Source organism: Anomalospiza imberbis, chromosome 2, assembly GCF_031753505.1.
Source record: "Anomalospiza imberbis isolate Cuckoo-Finch-1a 21T00152 chromosome 2, ASM3175350v1, whole genome shotgun sequence".
In the NCBI taxonomy this organism is placed as follows: domain Eukaryota; kingdom Metazoa; phylum Chordata; class Aves; order Passeriformes; family Viduidae; genus Anomalospiza; species Anomalospiza imberbis.
The window spans coordinates 106340413-106364442 of NC_089682.1; the positions used below are offsets into that span (position 1 = coordinate 106340413).

Sequence of the window (24030 nt, forward strand, 5' to 3'; positions counted from 1 at the left end):
AAACATGCTATATGGTAAATAACAAAACAAAACCAGAAACAAACAAACAAAAATAAAACCACAAAAGAACAACCCAAAACAAACAAACAAACAAAAAAAAAACCAACCAGAATTTAAGAGGCTTGGAAATTCAAAGGAGAAATTCATTATATTTAATATCTTAATAGCTATAGAAAACAATTATTTTTCAGAATCAGAAAACTAACATACTATTTTTTTCTTCTCTAGTCAAACTAGCATTTTAGTTCAGATTCTAATCTGCTTCAAGAATTTCTGGGTTGCATGCAATAGCAAAGAGGTAAAAAAACCTGTATAAAGGCCAAGCACCCACAAAATCCTTATCCTTCCAATATCAAAATCCAGTGGAGTTCAGTCACAAAACTCATGACAAGACCAACACATACTCTGCAGTCGAAAAAAACAGGGCAATTTCCAGAAGATCAACAGTTTCCCCATGGCCCAAGTATCTGCCATTATTCAGCTGCTGCTCCTCAAGCTATATCACAGGATTTAGAGTATTTCCTTTCATCTCAGTCTAAATCATTCCCAGTTTGGACCCTGCTCATGGCTTCTTTTGCTCTAGGAATTCTGGTTCATAAATTAAGAAAACACTGATTTGTGAGGCCAACTGTTCTGCCAGTCATTGCCCAGGCTAAATAGTGATTGAAGTATTGCACAGACACATAAGGCTCCCTCCAGGAACTCAAAAGCTGCTGATGCACTTGTTCTCAATTTCCATGTCATTCAATTGCAGTTTCCACTTCTAAATGAGTCAACAAGTCCAATCCTCAAAATGTTACTGCACTATCATCTGCTACATTGTGGATGATATCAGGCTTACCTCCTTATTAATATAATCATTTTCCTTTATCAAGGCCACCAAAACACCTTACTCCTTCCCCATATATTCTACTTTTTGTCTACTTAATACTATCAAATATAAAACCCCAAAACAATTCCTAATTTCTCTTTCCACATATTCTGGCAATTCTTAGGGAGAATGTTCATACTTTTGATCACCTTCCACTTGGAACTATACATCAAGATTAGAAACTCAAGTTGTGATTATACAATTTGAAGTAAATTAAGTAACCACTTAATGAAGAAAAGGATGCAGGATGCACTACTGGAAAACTAGTTAAGGAACTTTCCCACTATATTAGCCAAATTGGCTGAACTGACAAGACTTTTAAAGAGTTTCAAAGACTTCTTTTTTCAGCTTAAGAGTTCACCATCTCTAATCTCCTCCAGAGTACAGAGAAAGAACATTTGTATGTAAACTATTTGAATTGGGTCTAATTCAATTACTTCTACAACCCTGGATGAAACTCTTTTCCCACCCTTTAATAATTCTTAATAATCCTCTCATTATCTGTGGATAATCAGTAAGTTTTTTGTGCTACTCTCCATAAATGCCAGATAAATTACAGCCTACCTGCAGGATGCATATAATATATTACACTGTCTTGAGGCACAAACTTACATATAAGGAAACTAACACAGACAGACACAAGAAAAAAGAGCAGTGGAAAAGTTCAGATGGCATCTTAGCCACTGTTAAGGGCCAATGTGGAAATACTGGACAATAAAGCATCTGGCTAAATTTAAGACTTTTAATTACATTTTTCCACAACACAGCTCAAGAAAGGAAAGAGGGCTCAAGATGTGTTCTTTTTTTTAAATGTGTTCCAACATTAAAAAAGAATCCTCTAATCCTAATGAGGTGTTGAACTTGGAAATCTAAAATTTAGCTATGTGAATACAACCTACTCTGAGAAAGCTTTCAATAAAGAAATATTCTCTCTGGCTCCATGCAAGACAGTAAAGCTTTCCATCAGTCATGAACATTCTAGGATCACAGGATTCTATAATCCAACTGAGGAAGCAATTATGTGCATGGGAAGGAACATCTCAGGGAAAATTTGCAAGTTTGCAAGCCTGCACATGGATGGAAAGGAAAAAAAATCCTTTTAAGAAAAGGATTTCCAAAATTAAACATTTAAAACTAAAAAGTCAGATAATCTGCAGCAGGATAGCAACTTTCTATTCATATGCTGGAGAGGGACATGACATGAAAATCAGTTTATAAGAAACACACACACAAACTCCGACAGTTAACCTTTAGGACTGAATGCTGTTACAGTGTCAAGTAAAAGGGCAAATACTGACTGAAAATCAAACGTATTAGTATGTTTTAATCTGACATCAAAGAATCTCTGAAATGAAATGTCTTAGGATACCAAACACAGCTTGCCTTGCCAGTTGAAAAACAATGGAATTTCTGACCTGCTGCCTTTCTCCCTTTCACCCTCCCTTTTTCCCAGGTGGCTTGAGTAATAAAATGCATAAAAGGAGGGTGAAATTGCTGCATTACAACTGCTACAGCTTATTAGTTGCTCATTTTGAACACAACTGTTAGAGGAAGCATAAAAAAAGCCTGAATTATTGAAGTTTGGAGGATTTTAAAATTTTTTATTGCCCTTAGAATGTATCTTCATTCCTCCACTCTTGCTACATAAAATTTAAAAAAAAAGCTCCAAAAGTGCATGCAAATTGCATTTTAAAGCACAAAATAAAGCAGTAATTCACATGTAAAAAATGGAAAATGACACTGATCATATATCAAGCTGTATCTTTCCAGGATTACCTTCTTAAACCATTCACAAGTTCCGCAAATGATTTTTCCCAAGCGTACATCTTTATTATCTTCATACCGCTTATCACTTCATTCATGGTCCTAATCCTGACATCGGTTAAGGCAGCTGTCTTGCTTCTGAAAATAGGACAAAGGAAAAATTCTCAGATTCCTTAAAGAAGACAGTTTATGAACACATAACATATGTATGAAGTTTTTGCTTTTATTTGTAAAGACAATTCACAAAACTGTAACTGCATTAAAGGGTTTTCCTGAAGATCAGTGTCTTAAAGCTGACACACAGCAGACAGACTTAGTATGTGTGTATTCCTGCTTCTCAGGGAACTGAGAGCTGATTCAGTGTCCAGAACTCTATGTCAGTTTGTGCAAACATGCAGTATTCCTTAAACAACATATCTGTTGTTTATTGCATTTAGAAGTAAACAAAAATCAGAAAAATACTTCAAAAATATTTCAAAATGCCAAAATAAGCACCCTTGTCATAAAGTTCTTCTGATGTTGTTAAAGAAATTTGCCTCATTTGTGACTTTCTAGGATTAACTGCACTTGAAGCAGAGATTACTTAGTACATGAGCCATAATTCATTAGATAGTCTCGATATGGTTTCTTCAAAAAATAAATATTATTTAAGCATTAACTGTAGTGAACACTAATTTAAATATATCTGGTTTAGTGTCACACTATTTTTGCACTGATGGAAAAAATGGAAAATATATATAATTAAATAATAAAGTCACAGTTTTAATTAGGAAAAAAGCATTGAAAGTTAGAAGCCACATAATAAATGCATAAATCATGCTAATAGATCCTATTACAATTCTGAATTCATTCATGTAGACAAACACCTTGCACATGGAGAGCTATGGTAGGCCTTTTTTTTATAAAACATACCTTTACCTGCTAAATTACTTATTTTTGCATATAACAATGAAAGTCAAGATTCAGAGATCATTAAAAAAAATTAAAATCTTTTTAGAAGGTGTGACTGGGCTTTCTCAGCTTAACCTGTCCCCTGTAATATTTCTCTGATACACTGGAAGAAATCACCACAATTAAAGAACACAAGTTGAAAGAATTTCAAGCACCTACTCATCATTTAAAAAAACTTCTCGGCACCAGCATTCCATAAATGTTAGGATGGCTGAAGCAGGGCACAAAAACATATTTATACAAGGGAACTAGCAAAAGGCATTCAGAAACTTGGCCCTAGTGCAATCACAGATTCTTAATAACACTGAGGAAAATAACTTAGCCTAAACCAACCACATAGACATGGAATGAGATTATCTTTGCCACTTCCTCTTTTCCCTTTTTCAAAAAGAAACAGTAACAGAAAAACAATTTTTTAAGTAATTTAATAGCTTATCATTTCTTCCCCATAGACACACCACCACTAGAAAAGGCAAAATTAGCATGGGTTGCTCATGGCTCTGCAGCAGCAAAAAACTCTCACCTACAATCCTGAAAGTCGCCTAACTTCCAGGCTTGGTCTCCACATAATAGAAAGTTGAAGATGATGAAATAAATAATAAAGTTAACAGAGGTTTCTTTTTTTAAAATGGTGTGACTCAAAAAAGGCTGTAGTTCTCACAAACCAATTTTTCAGTTTTCCTGCTGAAATGTCATCATAGTAACCATCCCATTTCAAATGGCTTTAAAATGCTCAGGAGATCAGGGGAGTGGTCTTTTTAAAAATTTTTTCAAGTTACACTCCCCTACTTTGCAATAAGCATATTTTGTACATACATATCAGAAGCCACAAGCTCAGCTGGTGTCGTGTAATGGCTTCAAGTATATAGACATCCAGTGCATTGATAGTAAATTACTGCAGAGAAAGACAAGTCCCTGCTTTCAAAAATATTAAGTTCAGAGTACAAACAGATCAGTCCAATACATGCTCACACAGCATGTCAATAAGAAAGTGCAGTAAGAAAGGACCTGAAAATTTTCATCTGAGAAGACCCCTCTACGATGCTAAAAACCATTCTAAATTAAGCAAGCTACAAAATTCCTTTTTGCTTTCACAAGGCATATCTGGTCGGTTTTAATTATGCCTGAGACAGCAGTTAGACACAGTTTTTATCTTCAAGAAAAAAGACTTTAAATAACAATACTACAGTTGCATGACTAAGCAGCGAAAGCACCCAGTTCTTGTGAATAAAATACATATAGAATGGTCTTCAGTCCAATAATTGAAGTGCTTCTCAAATAATGTATTAGGTCATGTGTATTTTGCAAAACTTCTTGTACTTATGCAAGTAAAAGCAATCCTGTAGAGTACAGTGGATACCACTCCACAGGCTACCAAAGCCATATCTGCAAACTCCCAGAGCACCGAGGCCAGTGGCTGCACCATGAGCTGCTGTGCACGCGTGTTTACACAACTGAGTCACAAGAACAACGCTGAATAATAGCACAAATCGACTGCCACACCGAGCATGCCTGGACTTTAGCAAAACCTTTAATCCTTAAATTACTTCTTCATAGGCTGCCTTCCTTAAATCCATGCAGATTCCCAGCAAATGCCACGTGAACACAATCATCATTACAGAGTTAAAATCTATTCCAGTTTTACCATTAACTCCTTCTGTTCTTTGCACATTTCTGTACACAAAGAAGAAGATCTGTGCACATGGAGACACGCAGAAGCTTTTCTGGTTAACAAATTCTTTCCCTTGCATTGCATCCAAACAAGGGGCTGTTACTGAATGGGTAAAAAACCCCAAACACTGTTACATTGCCACTGACTGATTTTCAAAATACATACCTTCTAGAAAGAGATTTTTGTCACCCTATTGACTGACCCTGGAAAAGTCCATTAATCTCTTTGTGCCTCAGCTTCCCATCTGTAAAATGGGGATATTAAAGCCTGCCACCACGGATAAAGCACTAGCTAAGCACTAGGTATTTTAATTATTGACTCAAACCTCAAAAACTTACAACTAATGAAAACCAGAAATTAAGTAGCTTGATACTTTTGCATGCATATTGCACATGCAGTGAAAATACACATTTAAGAACATAAATGTTCTACAAACAGGCTTTATCATAAAAAGAAAAGCCCTTAGAATTTGACAGAGAACTCTGAATGGATCATTATTTGAGAAACAGCCCTTGGACTTTATTTGAGAAACAGCATATGAATGTAATGACTGAAGACTACCACACTGGTTACTTATAGAAATTTTACTTATTCAAAGAGCTAAAAGGAACCCGTTCAACAAAAAGATGCAAAGAAAGATGCCTAACACTCCTAAGCATATGTGTACAGAGTAAAGGAACACAAAAATATTTCCAATTAGGTGTAAAAGCCTTTTATAAAGTCATAATGTAAGTCAAGCATGGCTTATTACACAAGAAACAGAAAACTTAGATGCAAGAACTTGCCTCAACAATCCCAACAGAGGCAAGTCTTCCTGGGGTTTTTTAGGATAAAGTTATAGAAAAACAAATTAAATTTGTCTGATAATGGAAAATTACTCCAAACTCTTATCTCCACAGCCTAGAACTTTGCAGCTGGAAATCTCATAGCTGGCATCAAAAGCACCAAGATAAATTTTTCTTCCCTTCTCTCTCAGTTCCTTCCCTTTTTTTCTCTCTTTGTCTTAGTCACGGAGGAGAGAGAGCAAGATCTTTGAACAAGAAACTTCCAGAGCTTTCTGCTGCAAATCTTGAGTCACTCCAGTAAGTCACACAGAGAAGGGATGACTACATCCCCTTTAGAGTAACCACTCCCCAAGAATTACTGCAGGAAGGCAAAGCTCAATTCTATGCCACGATCTAGAGCAAGGTAGCGACAGATAGAGTCAAACTCTTTTAATGCACTGGATAGCAGATACTTTCAGCAGATACTGGTCTGTTTGGAAGACAGACCAGTTCCAAGTCCATAATCTGGAATTCAGTCATCTCTCATTAGCAGCTCTAAAAAATATTAGCAAAAGTAAGTGACACTGCAAAAAATATCACCAGACACAAGCTGATACTCTGTCTCCACCCAATATGCACATTTTAAAACCCAGCACAGAAAACAGCAACAACCCAAAACATGCAGCCTTACCTGAGGGAAGAAAAAAGCCTCCCAATGCACGTTTGCACAGGAAGAAGAATAATCAGAACTGCCATTCCTGCAAGACATGATGGGCCTATTTCCATCCAGAGAAGTACTGTTACTGCTACAGCTTGAAGTGGTCCAGCCCACAAGAAGTGCAAGAAAATTGTTACCTAAACAAATAGTTAAGAACCAAAAATTAACTTATAGCTCTTAGCTAACTCTAAATTAGCTCTGAGCTAACAAATTAAACCCCTAGTAACATTTAGGAAGTACTTCTGCCCATGGTAAGGCCAGGTTGGATGGGGCTGTGAGCAACCCGCTAGTGGAAGGTGCCCCTGGGGGGGAGCTGGAACAAGAAGGTATTTAAGGTCTCTTCCAACACAAAACATTTCATGTTTAAGAAACAACTAGAAGAAATGTTTATTAGAAACATTTACTCACCAGTTTTAAACAAAACTTTCTTAACTCTAACCCCACAATTTCTTCAGCCCCCTGGAAAGATCTGTAAAATACTCCTTACTTGATCAAATTTGTTCACATCGTTCGACAGCAGGTTTACTATTTGACCAGTGGTAGTTTTCGCCATAGCTACGTTACTGAGACGAAGTGCCTAAAAAAGTCAGAACAGTCCCAAATTATCACAGCTTATAGAGCACAGTACACCTATACACACAGGATACATGAACACAGTACCAGGGCTAAAGCTGAAGGCACATCTCAGCTTTTGCCTGAAAGCATTGGAACCTTAGATAAAATGAAGATTAGACTAAATATCCTAAACAAAGCCCCAAAGAAAAAAGTATTAAAAAAAAAAGGTCAAGGGAAGGACTGTGAGAATAAAAATGCCCTATCTTCATGTCTGAAGTGATTAAAAATAGGAAAATACCAACACAGCAAGTCACTAAGCAAAAGAGCTGTAACTTTCCATGTGCATTGTTCTTCCCCTCACTATGAGCGTTTGTACAAAACAGGAACAGAAAACTCCACCTAAAGGCCAGACTGAAGTCAGAACAGTGTTTGGCCAATTGAAAGAATTCTGTTTTGAACGTGTTATCGGGCAGAAGGTAAAAATCCCTCAAGTTATTAATTTCAGACTATCTTTGCAAATCAGAGTGTTCCTTTACAAATCACTAACTCTTGAAAAATCGTAACTTTTCTGAATTATGTAAAATGAAGTTTAGCACATGCTATGAAAAACAACAACCATAAATACCAAGTATTTTTATATGTTAATAAAAAAGTTAGTCAGTAGAAAATAGAATGTGTTTATAAAATATCCCCCCCCCGCAAAAATCCCATATGGAAATATGTGGTCTGAACCTTACTGCAAAGGTCCAAACTAAAATTGCTCATAAATACCGATAGCACACCCTGCTTCCTCCTACACCTGCCAGAGAGAAAACACAGGTTTGCAGCACAAGTTAAAAAAAATATACAAACCACAATACACATTTTTCTGTACAGAAATAGTTCACTCCTCAAAAACACTTCACATTTTTAGGCAGCACACATCTACTTCCCCCTCTCCAAACATTATTAGGGTTTCTTTTTGACCAATAATCAAACCTGAAAAGCACTGATTGTTTCAAAAACACTGCTCCACTATTTTGAAACAAGTAGAAAAACATCAGCCATCAAAGTACTATTCAAAGCATAATTTCAATTAAGGTCCCTTACATTTTATGCACCTCACTTTTGTGCTAGAAAGTGACAGCGTGAATCCCAACCCTAACTTTGTTGAATCCAGCAGGAACATTGAAAAGCAGAAACTTTTAAAACTCCAGTATGAAATTCCTCTGATATTCCAAAAAATAAATCTAGGATACTGGGTATATGAAAGATCAGATTTAGTTATTTGAGAAAATTATGGCTTCATTTCCTGTCTTAAGCTACCTGTCTCTCATCCACCTGAAATCCCTCAGGTAGCTGCCTGCTGCTATCCTGTTTGCTCCACACCACACATGAAGTTTGGTAAGCTCTGAGAAAAGATGTTAGAAATTCACAGATCATAGTAATAGGAGTTCACATGATGCATGCTTGGGGAAGTGTCCCATCAGGATGTGTTTACAGCACCTCTTGCACAACATATTTGCTATCTGAGCTTCACCTGAACCATCAGAAGACCGCGCTGGTGTCTTGCTAGTGGCCCATGGCCTGTGTCTGTCTTGGACCTGCCACACAATCACCTTTCTGACTTCTTCCTAGCTACTTCTACATAAGCAGCAAAACCAGTTTTAATATGAATTCTATTTGAGTCCAGTTCATTTTGACCAAGACAGTCTCAGGAGGAACTACACGAGCATCTGAGCCAAATGGAGGGTGCTCATCTGTGACTGATTTGTGTTCTCAGGGAGGAGGCAGCCATTCCCATCATCAGTGGCAATGCAGTTTTAGCATTTCCTTGATTCCCTCTTGGTTTTCATTTTTTCTTTTTTTTTTAAAGTGAAATAAGCCTTGCATTTTCCTGGCTGAATGGATCTGTATCGATTGCAAAGTAGCAATTTTACTTTCATACTTTTCATACTTTTTCATACTTTTTACCGAAAAGTCCTGTTTTGGTACCTTCCTCTTTTTACTACATCTGATACATAGCCCCATATGAGCGGAGGAAAACTAATTCCATCCCAGCTAAAGTCAGTACACTGACCTCAAAGAACTTATAAAAGCCAATTTAAAAAAAAAATAAAACCAACAAAATCCAGTTTCCCAAAAGTAGCCTTTGATTTCAAAACATAAGATTCTGAGTCATCGTGAGATATATTTAACTTTCATTTTTGTTATGAACTTTCTATGTGCATCACTAATACTTCTTGTTGGTAACAAAATTTCTTAAGTTTTTGAATACAGGGATTTTGCAAATTAGATTTGAACTTTCCAGGAAATTAAAACGTGTCTAAAACTTAAGAATTATGAACATTTGAAGTTCTCTATTAAGAATGCTCTCTTAGCCAATCTATTTATCCTTACAAATCAAATATTTTATTTTCTACAGCAATTAACAAACTCTGCTACAATGTTGGTAAATAAACACCCAAGTGTTTTTCAAAAGCCTATATGAGGTTAAAGAGAAAGTATGACCTATTCATAAGCAGCACATAGTGAAGGCAAATTATTAGAAAGGTTTGTCAGTGTTCTGCCGTTACCACAACCCTCACTCTCAGAAGTAAAAATGAGGGCTGATTAATTTTCCATTTAATCCCATCTCTAGAAATAAGGGTGCATATTACAAATATTTGTTTTCCAAGCTTCTAAGCCAGTATCAACTCAGCAACAAACACCATCACTATATACATTTTCCATTAATTCCATTTTGATAATCAGTCTGGTAAATTAATACCTTAGAGAGATGTTTATGTACAAGAAAGCATTGTGCCATGCTAGAGCCAAGCTCCCAGAGGATTTTTTTCAAGGTATAAAAAGGGGAAGAGAATAAATGTGTGTATGAAAAGTAATCACCACTTAAAATGCGAACATTTTTACTCTCCTCACTTTACTGCTTTGTGCAAAAACTTCATATGACCTGCACCAGTAGTGCAAGCATTCATGTTAAGTTGATGATACCTATTTTTAATGGTTAAAATAATGTGGATTTCTTTACACTGCAAAGAAACTGTGCAGTCCTAATTCTTCAATTAAACCTTGCTGAGGTCTGAAATTGCAGGTCACTATTCCAGCAGCACTGAAGATAAAAAGATGGGGCACTTTCCCTTCCAGCATTCTCAGCAGAGATCTGCTTGGAAGCAGGCTCATGGTTTGGGTATTGCCAACGGCTTCAGAAGAGTGAAGCAGACATTTTCAACTGGGAAACAGCATTTTGTCCTGGATGTTGCTCAGCTCCTTCCTGTAGGTAAAACTCAACTTCTCTTGCTCCACTTTCTCTCTGACAGCAGCCTCAACTCCATCTGTAGTTCAGGACAGCTATTTCTTATCAGGACACAGAGACAGCAAAGAAACCACGGCTCACTGAACACACATCCCTTCTCACATTTCACTGGTTTTAGTGCAGTACTCCCACAGTAAAACCAGTAAATGGTAATAAAAAACTAAATCCCTGCCTTTAGGATTCTACTTGATTCTGGACTGTGTCTCCTCTGCCTGCTCCTCTCTCTCTTCCCCCCAGGAGGGATAAAGGTGAAGATGTCAAGCATCCCTGCCTGCCTGGAGGGGAAAGTAGCAGTTCCACAGAACTGCTGCCACTCCCCCAAGGGAACCTGATGGGTGCCCAAAGGGAGGGAAGCAGCCTCTATCTGCAAAGGAGACAACCTACTAGTTCTACATCACAGATGGGATAAAATATTAATTAATAAATCCCACCGTTAACCACAACGGGGGTGGAGGGAAACCCAGACAGTGAAACAATTCCCAGGAGACTGAGAGTGCTGCAGCAGATGGTGACATCCATGTCCTCCCCTGGGATCAAACTGCAAGGCTGAATTGCTGCCAGCATTCCCTGGAAGCTCTGTCCCTCTCCTGCTCTATGCCGACACCTCTTACAGATTCAGCACACAACACTTCCAAGAGCAATGGGGGGGACTCCTCTCCAACAGCAGCAGGAAGCAAAGAAAGCAGCTCTTCCAAGACTTTAGAGCTATTTAACTCACCACCTTCACTAAGCAGGCCTGAAGCTGTCATTCAGACACCCCAGCACCAAAGAGACAGCAAAGCCACATGCACACATCTAAGACCTGACACGTTCTGCATGCATTAGGTGTCTACTAATGAGCAACTTCAATGGAATTGCAATCATGAGCATGACAAATAACTGCATTTTTAAACTCCCCCAGCAGAACAGCTGTCAAATACAAAATACAGCTGTGAACAGGTTTGCTTACCTTCCGATAAATCATGTGACACATAGCCACCCTCAGCTTCATGCCAGCCCTCTGCACATGGTAGAAGTATAAGTGGTGCATGATAGCCAGAATAAGTGTGCACACAGACAGAGCACCTGCGTAGCAATACGCAAAGTTCAAAGCTACCTCATCTGAGGCATCATAGTTTTCAAAATAATTAATAATTTTCCCCAAAAAAATTGGTTGAATTATTTTGAGGGTTTCCTGAAAGAGAAAGAAGGGGGAAAAGTATTAGTAATTTCATATCACACCGTGCTAACCAAGTCTATAAACAGGCAAACAAGAGCCAACTACTGCCACAGCCATATCCCTTATTATTTTGTCTTTATTGTGCTCTAAAATATCAAGCCAATTTTTATCAACATATTATCCAAAAGAAACATGTTCAACATTAAAAGTTAGCTGGAACTTCAGGGAGAACTTTCTCAATTACCAAAAAAAAGCTTTGATGTTATAAAAATTCCATGAGAATGTATAACACTTCCACTTTTTTAAATGCCATGCGTCCTTTAGAGCCACTTACAGAGAGCAAAAAACCCTCAGTCTATTGGGCATCCCACTCAGATATATAAAATACAAATAAGCCTTACAAATCAAGTCAGTGGTTTGCAATGTCTCAAAAATAATGCACTGAAATGAGCTCTCTGTTTCACTTCCATAATCCCACAGTTATGACTCAGTTTTTCAGTCTCTGCAGGCCTATAGCTCTGTTTTACCTTTCTGAGAACATTAGCAGGTTCTCTGAGCAGTTCAGGATGAAGTCACCAGTACATGTCATGCAGTCTAAGTGGACAAGGTTCACACTGCTGTTAGCGAAGAAGTAGGTCCTGTGACATTTTATACCACTTACCTCAATCATTGTGAAAATTCCAAAAACTAAATAGGATTTCCAGTAACACAGAATAATGGCTTTTGTTAAATGTGGTGTTTTTCCTCTCTTTTTTGCTTTTTGCACCTCTTTATCCCAGTACCTGACAAACAAAGGGCAAATATGTTGGAGGACAGAAGTAAAATCACAAGGCAATTACCTAGAATAAAACACTTTCAGACTAACAGCCAGATTGCCCTGATCACCTAATAAAATTGAATCAAACAAAACGAGTTAATAATGTCTAGGCCTGTTTGCTCTTGGTTAATCACAAACAATTCACCACTGTTGACTATTATCACCCTTGACACATTTGCTGATGAGGAACTCTTCCTTAATTTCTTCTCCTCTCTGATCAGACAGTCACCACTCACCTTAATTAAGAGGCTCCTATGATATGATCTCCTAACCATGGACTAAACTGAGGCAGCACAGTGTCTTTATCTATCCGTATGCCCTGTGCTTTGCCAGAGAGGTTGTGATGCCCAAACCTTTCTCATGTCTGGCCCTATTTTCTACCACATGCTTTGCTGAGGATTTTGTCATCCAACACCCCGCACATCTCTCTGAAGGCAAGGATTCAGCAGCAGAGTGGCAAAGACCTTTCCATCACCACAAGTAGGACACAATCTGTTCACATAAAAACCGAAGACAGTAATAACAAGCATGATTTTAGCAAGAAAGTATCACAACTTAAGCAGACTTCTTAAAACACACTGCTGTCAGAGAGGAACCTCCCTATTTTTTCTGAATGCTAAGTGTTTTCTGCCAAACCTCTGACCTTGACAGTTTGAGGGGTGAAATGAGTCTAAGGCATGAAAGCCAATTATTTTGCAACAAAGCACAAAAGTTCAAAGCATACAGATAAGAAAACTTTTTTTACCCTCTTTTTTGTTACAAGAATTTCAGTGTTATTGTCTACATGCTTTGAAAACAGAAACTATGTAGGTTCTGTGGGTTTTCTTGGCTCAAGAGAAAAGACTATTTCTGTAGGCAGCTATTTATGAATTATATTCTCTGCTTCTTGGTCAAGTACACTGAAGAATTAAAAACCACTCTTTTTTTTTTTTCTTCTACCATTTTCTGACTCATGCAAGTGTGTGTTTTTACTATAAAAAAATCATTTGAAAAAATCCATCTTCCCTACAGCCAAGTCACTAAACTGCTTGAAGACACAACCATGGAATTTGGCAAAGCTCTCCAGCTACAAAGACATTAAAAGCAGCAACTCCTACGAGCTTATCATCGACTCTCTTTCCTCAGTTAACTTATCCAGAGCAGGATGATGTCAGATCTGGTCATAACCTTTCATTTCTGGATTCTTTTTACTTCTTGAGGCATCTCTCATCCCAACCAAACTATCAGGAAAGTCCATCTGCTCTTCTTTCAGTGTAATGGCAAGAAACAGCAAGGCTACACTGTCTTAATACAGAGGCCACCTTTCACTAAGAGGCATCTTTTCCTCTAACTATATGTAGCAGAAGATTATTTGAAGACAAAAATCCTCTCTGTTGGAAGTCTCACTACAATTGATATAAATAGTAATTATATGAAGATATTTTCATACTAAAATATAGATCTCCCTGAGTCAATAACACTACAAACTGGTACACAGTCCATGAAAAAGTACTTAAAACCAAATAAAAACACTTCCTAGATACATGCTTTTAGCTCTCCAAGGCATCTTGCCCAATTTACCAATGATTGGTAGATTTTCAACATACATATATTTATATACACACATATATTTAAAGGGTCACTTAATTCAATTTGCAACCTAAACAAACAAACTAAAAGAAATAAAATACAAAACTTTTTTCTCCACTTTTTATAGAGAGCAATTTGAAGTTTCCACAGCTGTTTTACCACAGGCCAGAAGACTCACACATTTATTAAGGATTATTACCATTACAGTTGATGAAAAGTTGTTTTTTGCAAGCATTTTGCCACGTGTCAAATTAATTATAAATGACATAATGGAATTACTCTAATGCCGTTCCATTATGTATAACTTGAAAAAATCTAAAAAGCGTCTATGGTAAACAAGTTCTCTTAGTTCTCATTGCTCTAAATTCTTCAACGTTTTTAACCTTGTTAAACTTTACAATAACATCATTTAATTTTAGAATAGAAATAAGATTTTTACCTTCTCCAGCATTAATACAGTAAAAGAGAACAATTGTGCCTTCCAACCCAAAGTATTCTACAATTTTTCTCCTTACCACTGCAATTCCTCTCCAAGCTTCTCTGAGGAATCTTCTGGCATCACTTTATACATATCATCTTCCTCAAGCCTCCGTTTATGGCCGATAATAAATAAGGGATTCAACCACCTAGATAAATACAAATTATTAGTAAACTGATTAGCAGACCAAAATGAGTTATTTATTTACATAATAATTTAATTCTTTTACCCCCTTCTCTTCTCCTCTTCCTGAATCATTTAACATCGTTAAACACACTTCACTGCACTTTTATCTAAGAATTAAGTCAACTCCTATCTTGCAAATGGGAAAGCATTTCCCACTTCCTAAATCTCTTTATGCCCACAGCACCTTACTCCCAGTCATTCAGACAGCCAGCATAACCCTTCTTGGCCCTAAGTAAATTGTTCTCTTACAGTGTTTCCTTACACTCAAGGAAAAATAGCATTCCTTTAAATATTAAGGGAAAAAAACAGAACTTAACCCAACTATTAAAATATTGAAAGCTGTAAATAAAATTGTAATGCACACTAAAAGACATTTTTTGTAACATTTACTTGAGGAGAAAAGTAGCTGCTGTTCAATTGACATCTTGACAAGTATTAAAGGTCAGTAATTTAAAGACAATCACTGAAATGTAAAAATGGGAAAACAATGGATTATTACTGTACCTTACTCATATTTGGAAATATAAACAGAAGCACACTGACACAGCGTGTAGGTTCAAAAAAGGAAAATAATGCCTAACAGCTTAATTTCCTTAGTGGAAAGATTCTTAAAAGCTCAGTATTTTACAACACTTTGAAGATAAATTATAATAGCAGTACTGTATATTTTTTGAAAAACACTGTATTTTGTTAGATCAGAGAGGTCAACTGACAGCAAACAGCAAGACTAGATTTTTATGCACCTGGATCCTTTTCCAAGCCTGAAATACCAGGGAAGTCCAAACAGTTTCAGTTGGGCCCCACAGAGCGAAGGTTGTATTGCATAAAGCACAAAAGTGACCAAGTTGTCCATGAGATGGAGAAAAAGGGAATGACATGCGCAAAACAGGCATGGCTTAGTGGGAATAGTGGAGTTACGGTACTTGCAGTTTTCCATTTAGTTTGTCTTTCTACTAAATTTGTGATATTTTGTTTCCAGGAGACATGGATTTTGGCTCTAAGGCTTTTCCTATAAGTACTTTTTCAACTGGTTAACATCATCAAAATCAAGAAGTCAGGGATGGATCTGTTTTGGAAAAAACTGTTGCCCTGATTTTTAAAAGTGTAAAGCTTTCTTTTATAGTTCTTTTGAAAGTTTTAAAGTTCTCATATAACTTCTTTAGCCTTCTGATAAGGTTTACATATTTGAGAGTCAAAGTTCCACATAATTTCATGTATAAATAGAATAGCTTACATATTTCTCTGTGGGTGGAGAGAAATGATTGACTGATCTTTGGACCAGTGTGGTTGGAGAGGTGGTAATTCCATCCTCCAACCCATGATCACCTTTGGAATTCTATAAATACTAGATGTTTGAATAAAACTTGCTCTTTTTCTCTGTTGAACTTACCAAGCTTCTGTGTACTCATTTTATGTCCAATAGTGACAGAAAAAATACTCTTGCATTCAAGGCAAGCTGTCTGTCTGATCTCAATTGCCTGTGAAAGTTCTTAACTGCTGTTCAATTTCTGATACTTATTTACTCCCCAGCTTCACCAACACAGTTCTTAAAAGAACATGTGGTGTGCTAGGTGAAGCATGTTATTTTCTGGAAGACCTACCTACATGTGAGATTTCAAAACTGGGGCGGTTCACAGTGAGGGTATTTATTTATTCACAACCACAACACTGGTTATGAATACTCATCAACTTGCTCTACATTTCTTGCTCGGGCATGTTCTAATTAAACTTGGTATACATTGACTTACAAGAAGGCTGTTGGCTAGTTTTAGAGAGGGTGGATGGGCAGACAGAACCCTAGAGAGGAGGCTCAGAGAGTTTCTTCAAAGATAGCACTGTTGTACAAACCCTTTTTCCCACGCTCCATAGCACAACTGCAAGTAACAAATGGGATTTTACAGTGTTGTTCCTTCACTACTTAGCATGTTAGCACAGTGTTTTTGTGACTCATTCAAAAAATTAAGTCTCTATCCTTAGAGCAGCACCTTTGATGCCTAACAGCCCTTTTTAAACTCTTGGAGTGAGTACTGAAGATTTGTTTATGTGAGTTGTTAACTCCTAATGTATGTTACAGGTACCATTAGAAACAGAAAGTACTTGTCAGACAAGTCTGTTGCTTGGACTTTATGGTTAAATAGCATCAGGGCCCAAATCACTACCACATCTTTCCCACAAAAGGTCCTAACAAAAGGTCTTAAATACCAACGGCTCCAACCAGCAGCAAAACTTCTGCCTGGTTTGACACAAGGAATCTGTTCCATTGAAACATGTCTTCTTTGGCCTCAGGTCTTGCAGTTGACCACAGGTGAAAAGCAGGTATGAGGCAAATAACCTCAAAGCCATTAAATAATTTCTGCCTGCTGGATGAAATAGCTTCTGTTTGCTCCAGGACAAGCAGGGAAAGATCTGCAGACTTAAATTGACTCCTGAGGCTGATACCCAGTGTTCCTTCTCTTGAAACATCAGTATTAACCCAGGATGTACCCATAAACAAGTCACAGGTCTCCTTTCAGACAGAGGCTAAAGTTATCTTTCTCCTAGCATGAGAATCACATGAGGCAGCCCTTTCAGGAAAATACAAAGGCTAAATCCTTTTCCCATCTATGGAAATGGTTGTGAGATTTCACTGGCTACTGCTGCCAAGGTGATGAAAAGAAAACCGGTTCTGACATTTAACAAGGAACATAAATAGGATATTTATTACAGAATCACAGAAAGGCTGGGGTTATGTCAGAAGGGACATCTGGAGGTCAGCTGGTCCAAACCCTGCTGCTCAAGCAGGGCCACCTAGAGCTGGTTGTCCAGGACAATGTCCCAACAGCTTTTGAAGATCTCCACAAGGCCTTCATAACCTCTCCAAGCAGCCTTCAATTGTGCTCAATCACCCTCACAGCAAAGAAGTGTTTCCTGATGTTCAGAGGGAACCTCTTATTATTCAGTTTGTGGCCCCACTGCCTCTGATCCTACTCCTGGACACCCCTGAGAAGAGCCCGGCTCTGCCCACCTTGCACCCTCCCCTCAAGTATTTATCAACATTGATGATATCCCGTGGATCCTCTCCTCTCCAGGATGAACAGTTCCAGCTCTCTCAGCCTTTCCTCCCAGAAGAGATGCTCCAAACCCTTAATCATTCTTGTGACCCTTCACTGTGCTCTTCCCAGTATGTCCATGTCTCTCTTGTACTGGGGGACCCCAGAACTGGATTCAGGGCCCCAACTGTGGCCTCAGCAGTGCTGAATATAGTACTTTCTGCATGCAGCAGGGTACACAGAGGAAAACAAAAGACACTTTAGAAACAGACTTAAATATACAGTCTTAAAAAATAAAAACAATGCTTTTAATTTTACTCACAAGAGCACCATTCCTCTACTTATACTGTTCAAAAAACCACAGGCAGCCAACAGGAAAAATAATGCCTTCTGCTGAAGGCAACTGCTCAATCCTGACAGCATTTGATCCCACACTACAGCCATGAGCAGCACGTGCTGACCACAGATGTGCAGTCCACTGCAAAGTAACCTGCTGAAAGACAACACTCTCAAGTGTACAGGACTGTAAGAGCCGTTCAGTTTATCCTTTTGTCCTTAAACTCCCAAAACAACTTACTGATGATATGTCCATCTCCACTGAGGAGTTCTAACAGTTTGCAATAAATCCCTTGTCGCCCCATCTCCACACTGTACCTACAGTGTGAGTGAATTTGAAAAAGATTTAAGGAGCAGAGAGATGATAGTGCAGGGTAAAACTGCCAGAAGTCTCAGGGCTGTCAGACTATTAGTTCCAGTGAGACCTAGTGCAACTTCAGCGCTTCTCCCTTTTTTTCATCAGTTAAAACCATAACACTGCAAAGAGCAATATACTGCACTACAACCTATGTTAACATGAAAGAAAGCAAGGAAAACCAATCCAGAGCAAGTAGAAAACTGTAGTAATTCATTTTGTGACTCATTTATTATAATGGACAAGATGGCAAAGACTCAGCACAAGCCCACATTTCCGTAAGGTTAGGGGAAAATATTGTATAAAAAATTCAAAAAAATTTAAAAATCACCCATTATTGACCTTTCTGACTAGTTTCCCCCGAAACACCCATCTTCAACAGCTACTGCTCTGGTGATTTCAGGAGTAAAAAAGCTTTTAACAGTATGTTGTATTAACAGAGTATAGTTAAATATCTTTAGAAGAAGGTTAAACATTTTTATTTTCAAATGTTGCTTAGTCCTTGAAGGGCTAATCTCAAGAATGAGTTCTTCTGTAAACTCTAAGTACAGCAAGAAGAGTTTGAGCATGCCCATTTCACTGATGCATCCTGAACTTTACGCTGGAAGGTCTACTTCCAGACAGAAGACTTAGCACACGCTCCTATTCAGTCATTAAAGTTCCCACCCGAATGCCACATGCAGATTATGCCCTGTGGAATTCTCTGCACTCACAGCAGAACTGAGACCAACCTGTTTCAAACAGCCCACTGTTACTCAAGTCACACATTTGTAACACACAAACCAACCAAGTCCTTCTCTTGCCTGAAGGCTCAGTTAAATTAGAGTGCTGTCAGAGGGCTGCTGGAGGAGGCTGACAAATAAAGCAAAGGCTTACATAAAGAACGTCCCTGAAACCCCAACATAGCCATAAAGGAAGACTACTCATTAGAGTGGTATGTCTTTTGTCGGAACAGAGATCAGTTAACACAGATCTCTTCAAAGAGTATTAAAAACAGCTCACGAAAAATTAGCATAAGCTATGAAAACATAACCTGTGCAAATTGCATTATTCTTTAATTTAAAAAGCTAAAATAGTAACATAAATTAAAGAAATTGAGGAAATATATAGACAGTCATGCAAATCCCTCCTCTCACCCCAATGATGGGCTCAATACCAATCTATTTTACTGGAAGAAAGAGAGGAACAACATGCTGGGGAGGTAAGACTAATACTGCCTCTCTGTATTTCTTTCTGAAGAAGCTGTTCAACTTAAATAAAAACAGGACTCTTTAGTAACTGTCTTTACTTTTCCCAGGTACCTTCCTGTTTGCTAGGAATTTTGAACTTTTTTTTTTTCTTACACATTGCCTCATTTTAGTTGCTCTTTCAGAACACAGGGTTCACATGATGCCCTTCAAAGAGCTTAGCCCAAATTCTTCCTAGCATGACCTACGCATAAAAATGTGAGTATCTGTAAGAATCCAGAGTACCCTGTGTTCTGCTGGGATTGCCTCTATTCTATCAAAACGATTAGCTGATCAAAGACATCAGTCTGGAAACATGCCCAGAATAAGTCCCTGGTACTGCCAGAATACTGATGTCACTTGGAATAAAGATTAAAAAAATAAATTAAAAAATCACTCTATAACCTGGTGCAAACCCAGAGATAGCCAACTGCGAAACAGTAAATCACTGTTCTAACCCCAAAAGGTTTTTCACCTCTGCAGCAGTATCTTGGGCACTGATAAAAAAAGAAAGTGATTCATTTCTGAGCCAGCAGATACACAAAGACCACAATATAAACATTCACTTCCTGCATTTCCCTACTCCTGGGCCCTGACATTACACACCCTTTAAGATTACAACACAGTCAACTACAGCCACAATTTACTTGGTTGCTCGGGAAAAGTCCAATTTTTACCAATTGTTAAGAGAACTACTCCACCAAGATATTGGAAAGCCTCTAAGATTGCAGCAAAGGCTAAGACAGTGTTTGCTTACCCTCCTAAGAGAAGTCATCCCCTTGTTCAAAGACAGCATGGAAGAGAAACAGGCCCTGCTATCCAAAAGGCAGCATCATTAAGGCTAGTCATGCTATTCTGCTTCATACATGAAATAAAATGTCCTAAACAAGAAAGCTTGTAAATTAGATTTCCTGTCATGCCAAGATAATCTCCTATCACCCAAGGAAGAAATACATTACAGATAGGTATGTGAAATTAATAGCAGCATCCAGCTCAAATGGTTCATTAACCCAGGGGTGGACCCCCTGTACCTCAGGGTTTTTATCATGTCCTTCTTGCATGTACTCAAAAAAGTACTATTCTCATCCTGGAGAGCAGGCTTGCAGAGCTTTCTAGAAATCTAAGCATACATTACAAGTTCTTCATGAACTGATATAATCTGTCAAAAAACATCAGCCAAAAAGCATTTACAATTACATTACAAAGCTGACACAAATAAAAAATGTCCTAAGATCAAAGGATGTGTCTGTAAGGGCCCTGGGTGCTCCTACAAGTCTCAACTGACCAGCCCCACAACAATCACCCACAGACACTTGCATATTACAGTACCTTCCTCTGCACAAGTGCAAAATTTCTTTCTCACCAGTTTCACAAGAGCTCCTGCTTTATCACAGGACAAGTCAGAAAAATCAGACTACACAAATTGCTTGCCTGATTAGGAAAATACTTTCTTTATTTGCAATAATAAGCAGAAGTTTAATTTCTGGATAATTTTACAGCACCCAGTCAAAGCCATATCCAGTATACTCTCATCAACGAATTTCTTAAAGAGGTGTTTTACAAACTGCATTTTCCCCATTCCTCTTAAGCTTATTTGTGCATTACATTACAAGCATCACCTGTTTACACTCAATGTCCAGTTATTTTTCAACAGTTGCACAGGAGAGTCTTTGTTTACTCAAATTCCTCCGTAACACTAGGATTTTGTCTCTCTTGAGCAGCTTGGAAGCACTACTTCAACAACTAAGCTGTAAAGTAACACATTTTTTTCTCTTTAATCACCTACTTTGGAGATGGCTTTTTTGATAAAATAAATGGGGTTTCCTCACAGCCCATTTGGATAATAATGCACACGACTTGTTCTCCCTGGATCCCCCAGGAGTCTGCCTGCCTCACTGCTCATTACCCACCTTTGTGACACTGTACACCAGCAGTGCAATTCAGCACTGCTATGTGCTTGCTCTCAGTCCAGAGGATCACTGCTGGCTTTCTGGATGTACAGAAAGAAGGACACACACACTGAGAGTCTCCAGAGTTATTTTACAAGAATTCTTAAATAACCTACCAACAGTTTGTAGTCATCATGTGATTTTTTTTTTTAACCTCTCCATTCCATATGTTCATCCATTCTCATTAGTAAGTTGCCTTCTCCCACTTCCCCTTATGAAGGCAGTCGTCCACAAGTAATAAAGTGAACAGAATAAGTCTGGTATTTTTTCAGTTGCTTTTCAACTGTATTTTGGTTGCAACTTCCCTCCCCAGTTTAATGTGGCTTAAAGAGCAGCTTTTCTCATTGCTTACAGAAGGAAAAAATAGGAATACAATGAAATTACTTCAAAGCATATTAACTCAAAAATGCCCTTCAGGCTTCCAGTTTCAATACCAACTGTATTAACCTTTGATACCCAGCTCCATCTCATCTTCCAAGCTGCTGCCTTTTCCACAGCACAGTGTGAGCAGCTAAGCTGCTGAACACCCACTTTCTGATGCTGACAGTAACACAACTGGTATCTGACTACATTTATTGCAGGTTGTTTTCATGCTGTTCATCTGCCAGGTACAGAATTGCCTTATTAATCTAGCATAATTCCTGGTATTTCAGACAGCAAGAAGAAACACAGCATGGCAAGAAGAAGGGGGAAGCATACTACAAACTAACATTTTCTGCAGGCCTAGAAGCAGGGAAGAGAGGAGTGGCATCACCTGTACCTGTGGCATTTCAAAGACTGTCATTAAAATATTAATTCCAAACCCAGCAACCACAGGCCAAGTACCAAAGATTTGATGTAAAGGTCTGAAGATTGTGACTTATAAAAATAAACTTCAGTAATTACTCATTAAAGAAGGACCTAATAGTGGGAATTTCCGTATTAACATCCTTTCTGACAAGCAGTGGAAATAGGGAGAATTAAAATGCCCCGTGAGTTCCCACTGTTATTACAAGTGGTATGGTGCCAGGGATACAAAACAAATAATATAAAATAGATGACTGATCTTTTCAACATTCCACTCCCAAAATCTAACTGGGTTATCTCTCTTCTCCACTCTACATAAGGCCTAGTTTTCTAGAATCAGGATGGAGAAATTATTTTTGGAAAAGAAGACAAAAACAACATCATGACCTAATCTTAATTTTCAAGTTTTGCAGGAATAAGAAGACATTTTCTCTCATAAATGATACAGCAAGCTTTACATAAGCATTCCAAAGGCAAACAGTCTGTGTTTCATTATATTCTTAACAGTTCATCTAACTGCATATCTAAGCACAGATATTTTCAGTAGACAGCAAATGCTAACACTTCAACAGTTTATACACACTTGCTGTAATCCATATAATCTATTTAGCACTCTTTATCCACATATTTTAACTTTACTAGCTCATAAATAATAATTTTCAAGTATTTTCTTTTGCATAATGCAGACATCTCGCAAATAAACATGCAAAAATTAATGCAGTAGCTCAAGAGAACAAATGATTCAAATTTGACAGCAGGACATTAAATATCTGATAAATGAACAAACAAGGCATTATCTTTCACAAAAAAAGTTGTATGTGTGATCCTCAGTCTTTTTTCATCCAGGAAAAAAGAGAAGCAAGTGTGATTTCCATCTCAAAAATGTGTTTTCTGTTTATCTATACTGAAAATGCTTACATATTTCTTCAGTTTCTTACAGTACCACAACTGTCCTGCACCAGTAAGTCAATAAATGAACTTAGCTACCTCAGAGGTCTTTATAAAGTGGCATTACTATGCAATTTCAGGCATTGACCATGGGAATTCACTAAATATCAGGCAAGATCCTGGGCAAGTCACAAAGCCTGATACTTTCATGTTAAGTAAATGTAAAATCCTCACAGTCAAACCTGTTCACTGACACAGTAAAGAACACAAACCAATTTTATTGGTGGCACTGCTGGAGTCCAGTTGAAATATCCAAGAACAATGGTGAATTCTTTCCATAACTTCTTTCAATGCAAGGCAAGAAACTCTTGAAGACAGATAGGCATGCAATACTTAGGCTGCCTGAGAAATCTGGTGAAATCAGTCAGTGGCCTTTCTGATTCTAAGCCACAGGGTGAGAGAGGAGGAGAAAGTTAAATAAGGTGTGTAGCTATTGACACTGCTACAAGAGAAATCTGCAACATGACTACATTTGGTCAGGCAAGCAGCTACATATTGTACAGTCCTCACTCAAAATCCTGGGACTTACATATCTATGCTTACCCCATTCAATTCACACTTAAACCCAAAAATGAAGATTATTTTTTACTCTTCTCTCCCAC

The 24030-nt window shown here is 37.9% G+C and overlaps 1 protein-coding gene across 1 annotated transcript in view; it reads right to left on the reverse strand.

The window, feature by feature from the left end:
* ABCC4 (ATP binding cassette subfamily C member 4 (PEL blood group)) overlaps positions 1 to 24030 on the reverse strand; it is a 137377-nt gene that overhangs the window by 109057 nt on the left and 4290 nt on the right. Inside the window, exons 2-7 of the mRNA XM_068182456.1 lie at positions 14651 to 14761; positions 12411 to 12531; positions 11540 to 11764; positions 7228 to 7317; positions 6714 to 6877; positions 2648 to 2773 (exon numbers count right to left, since the gene is read on the reverse strand). Coding sequence (XP_068038557.1) covers positions 2648 to 2773; positions 6714 to 6877; positions 7228 to 7317; positions 11540 to 11764; positions 12411 to 12531; positions 14651 to 14761 — 837 coding nt within the window. The remainder of the gene's footprint in view (positions 1 to 2647; positions 2774 to 6713; positions 6878 to 7227; positions 7318 to 11539; positions 11765 to 12410; positions 12532 to 14650; positions 14762 to 24030) is intronic.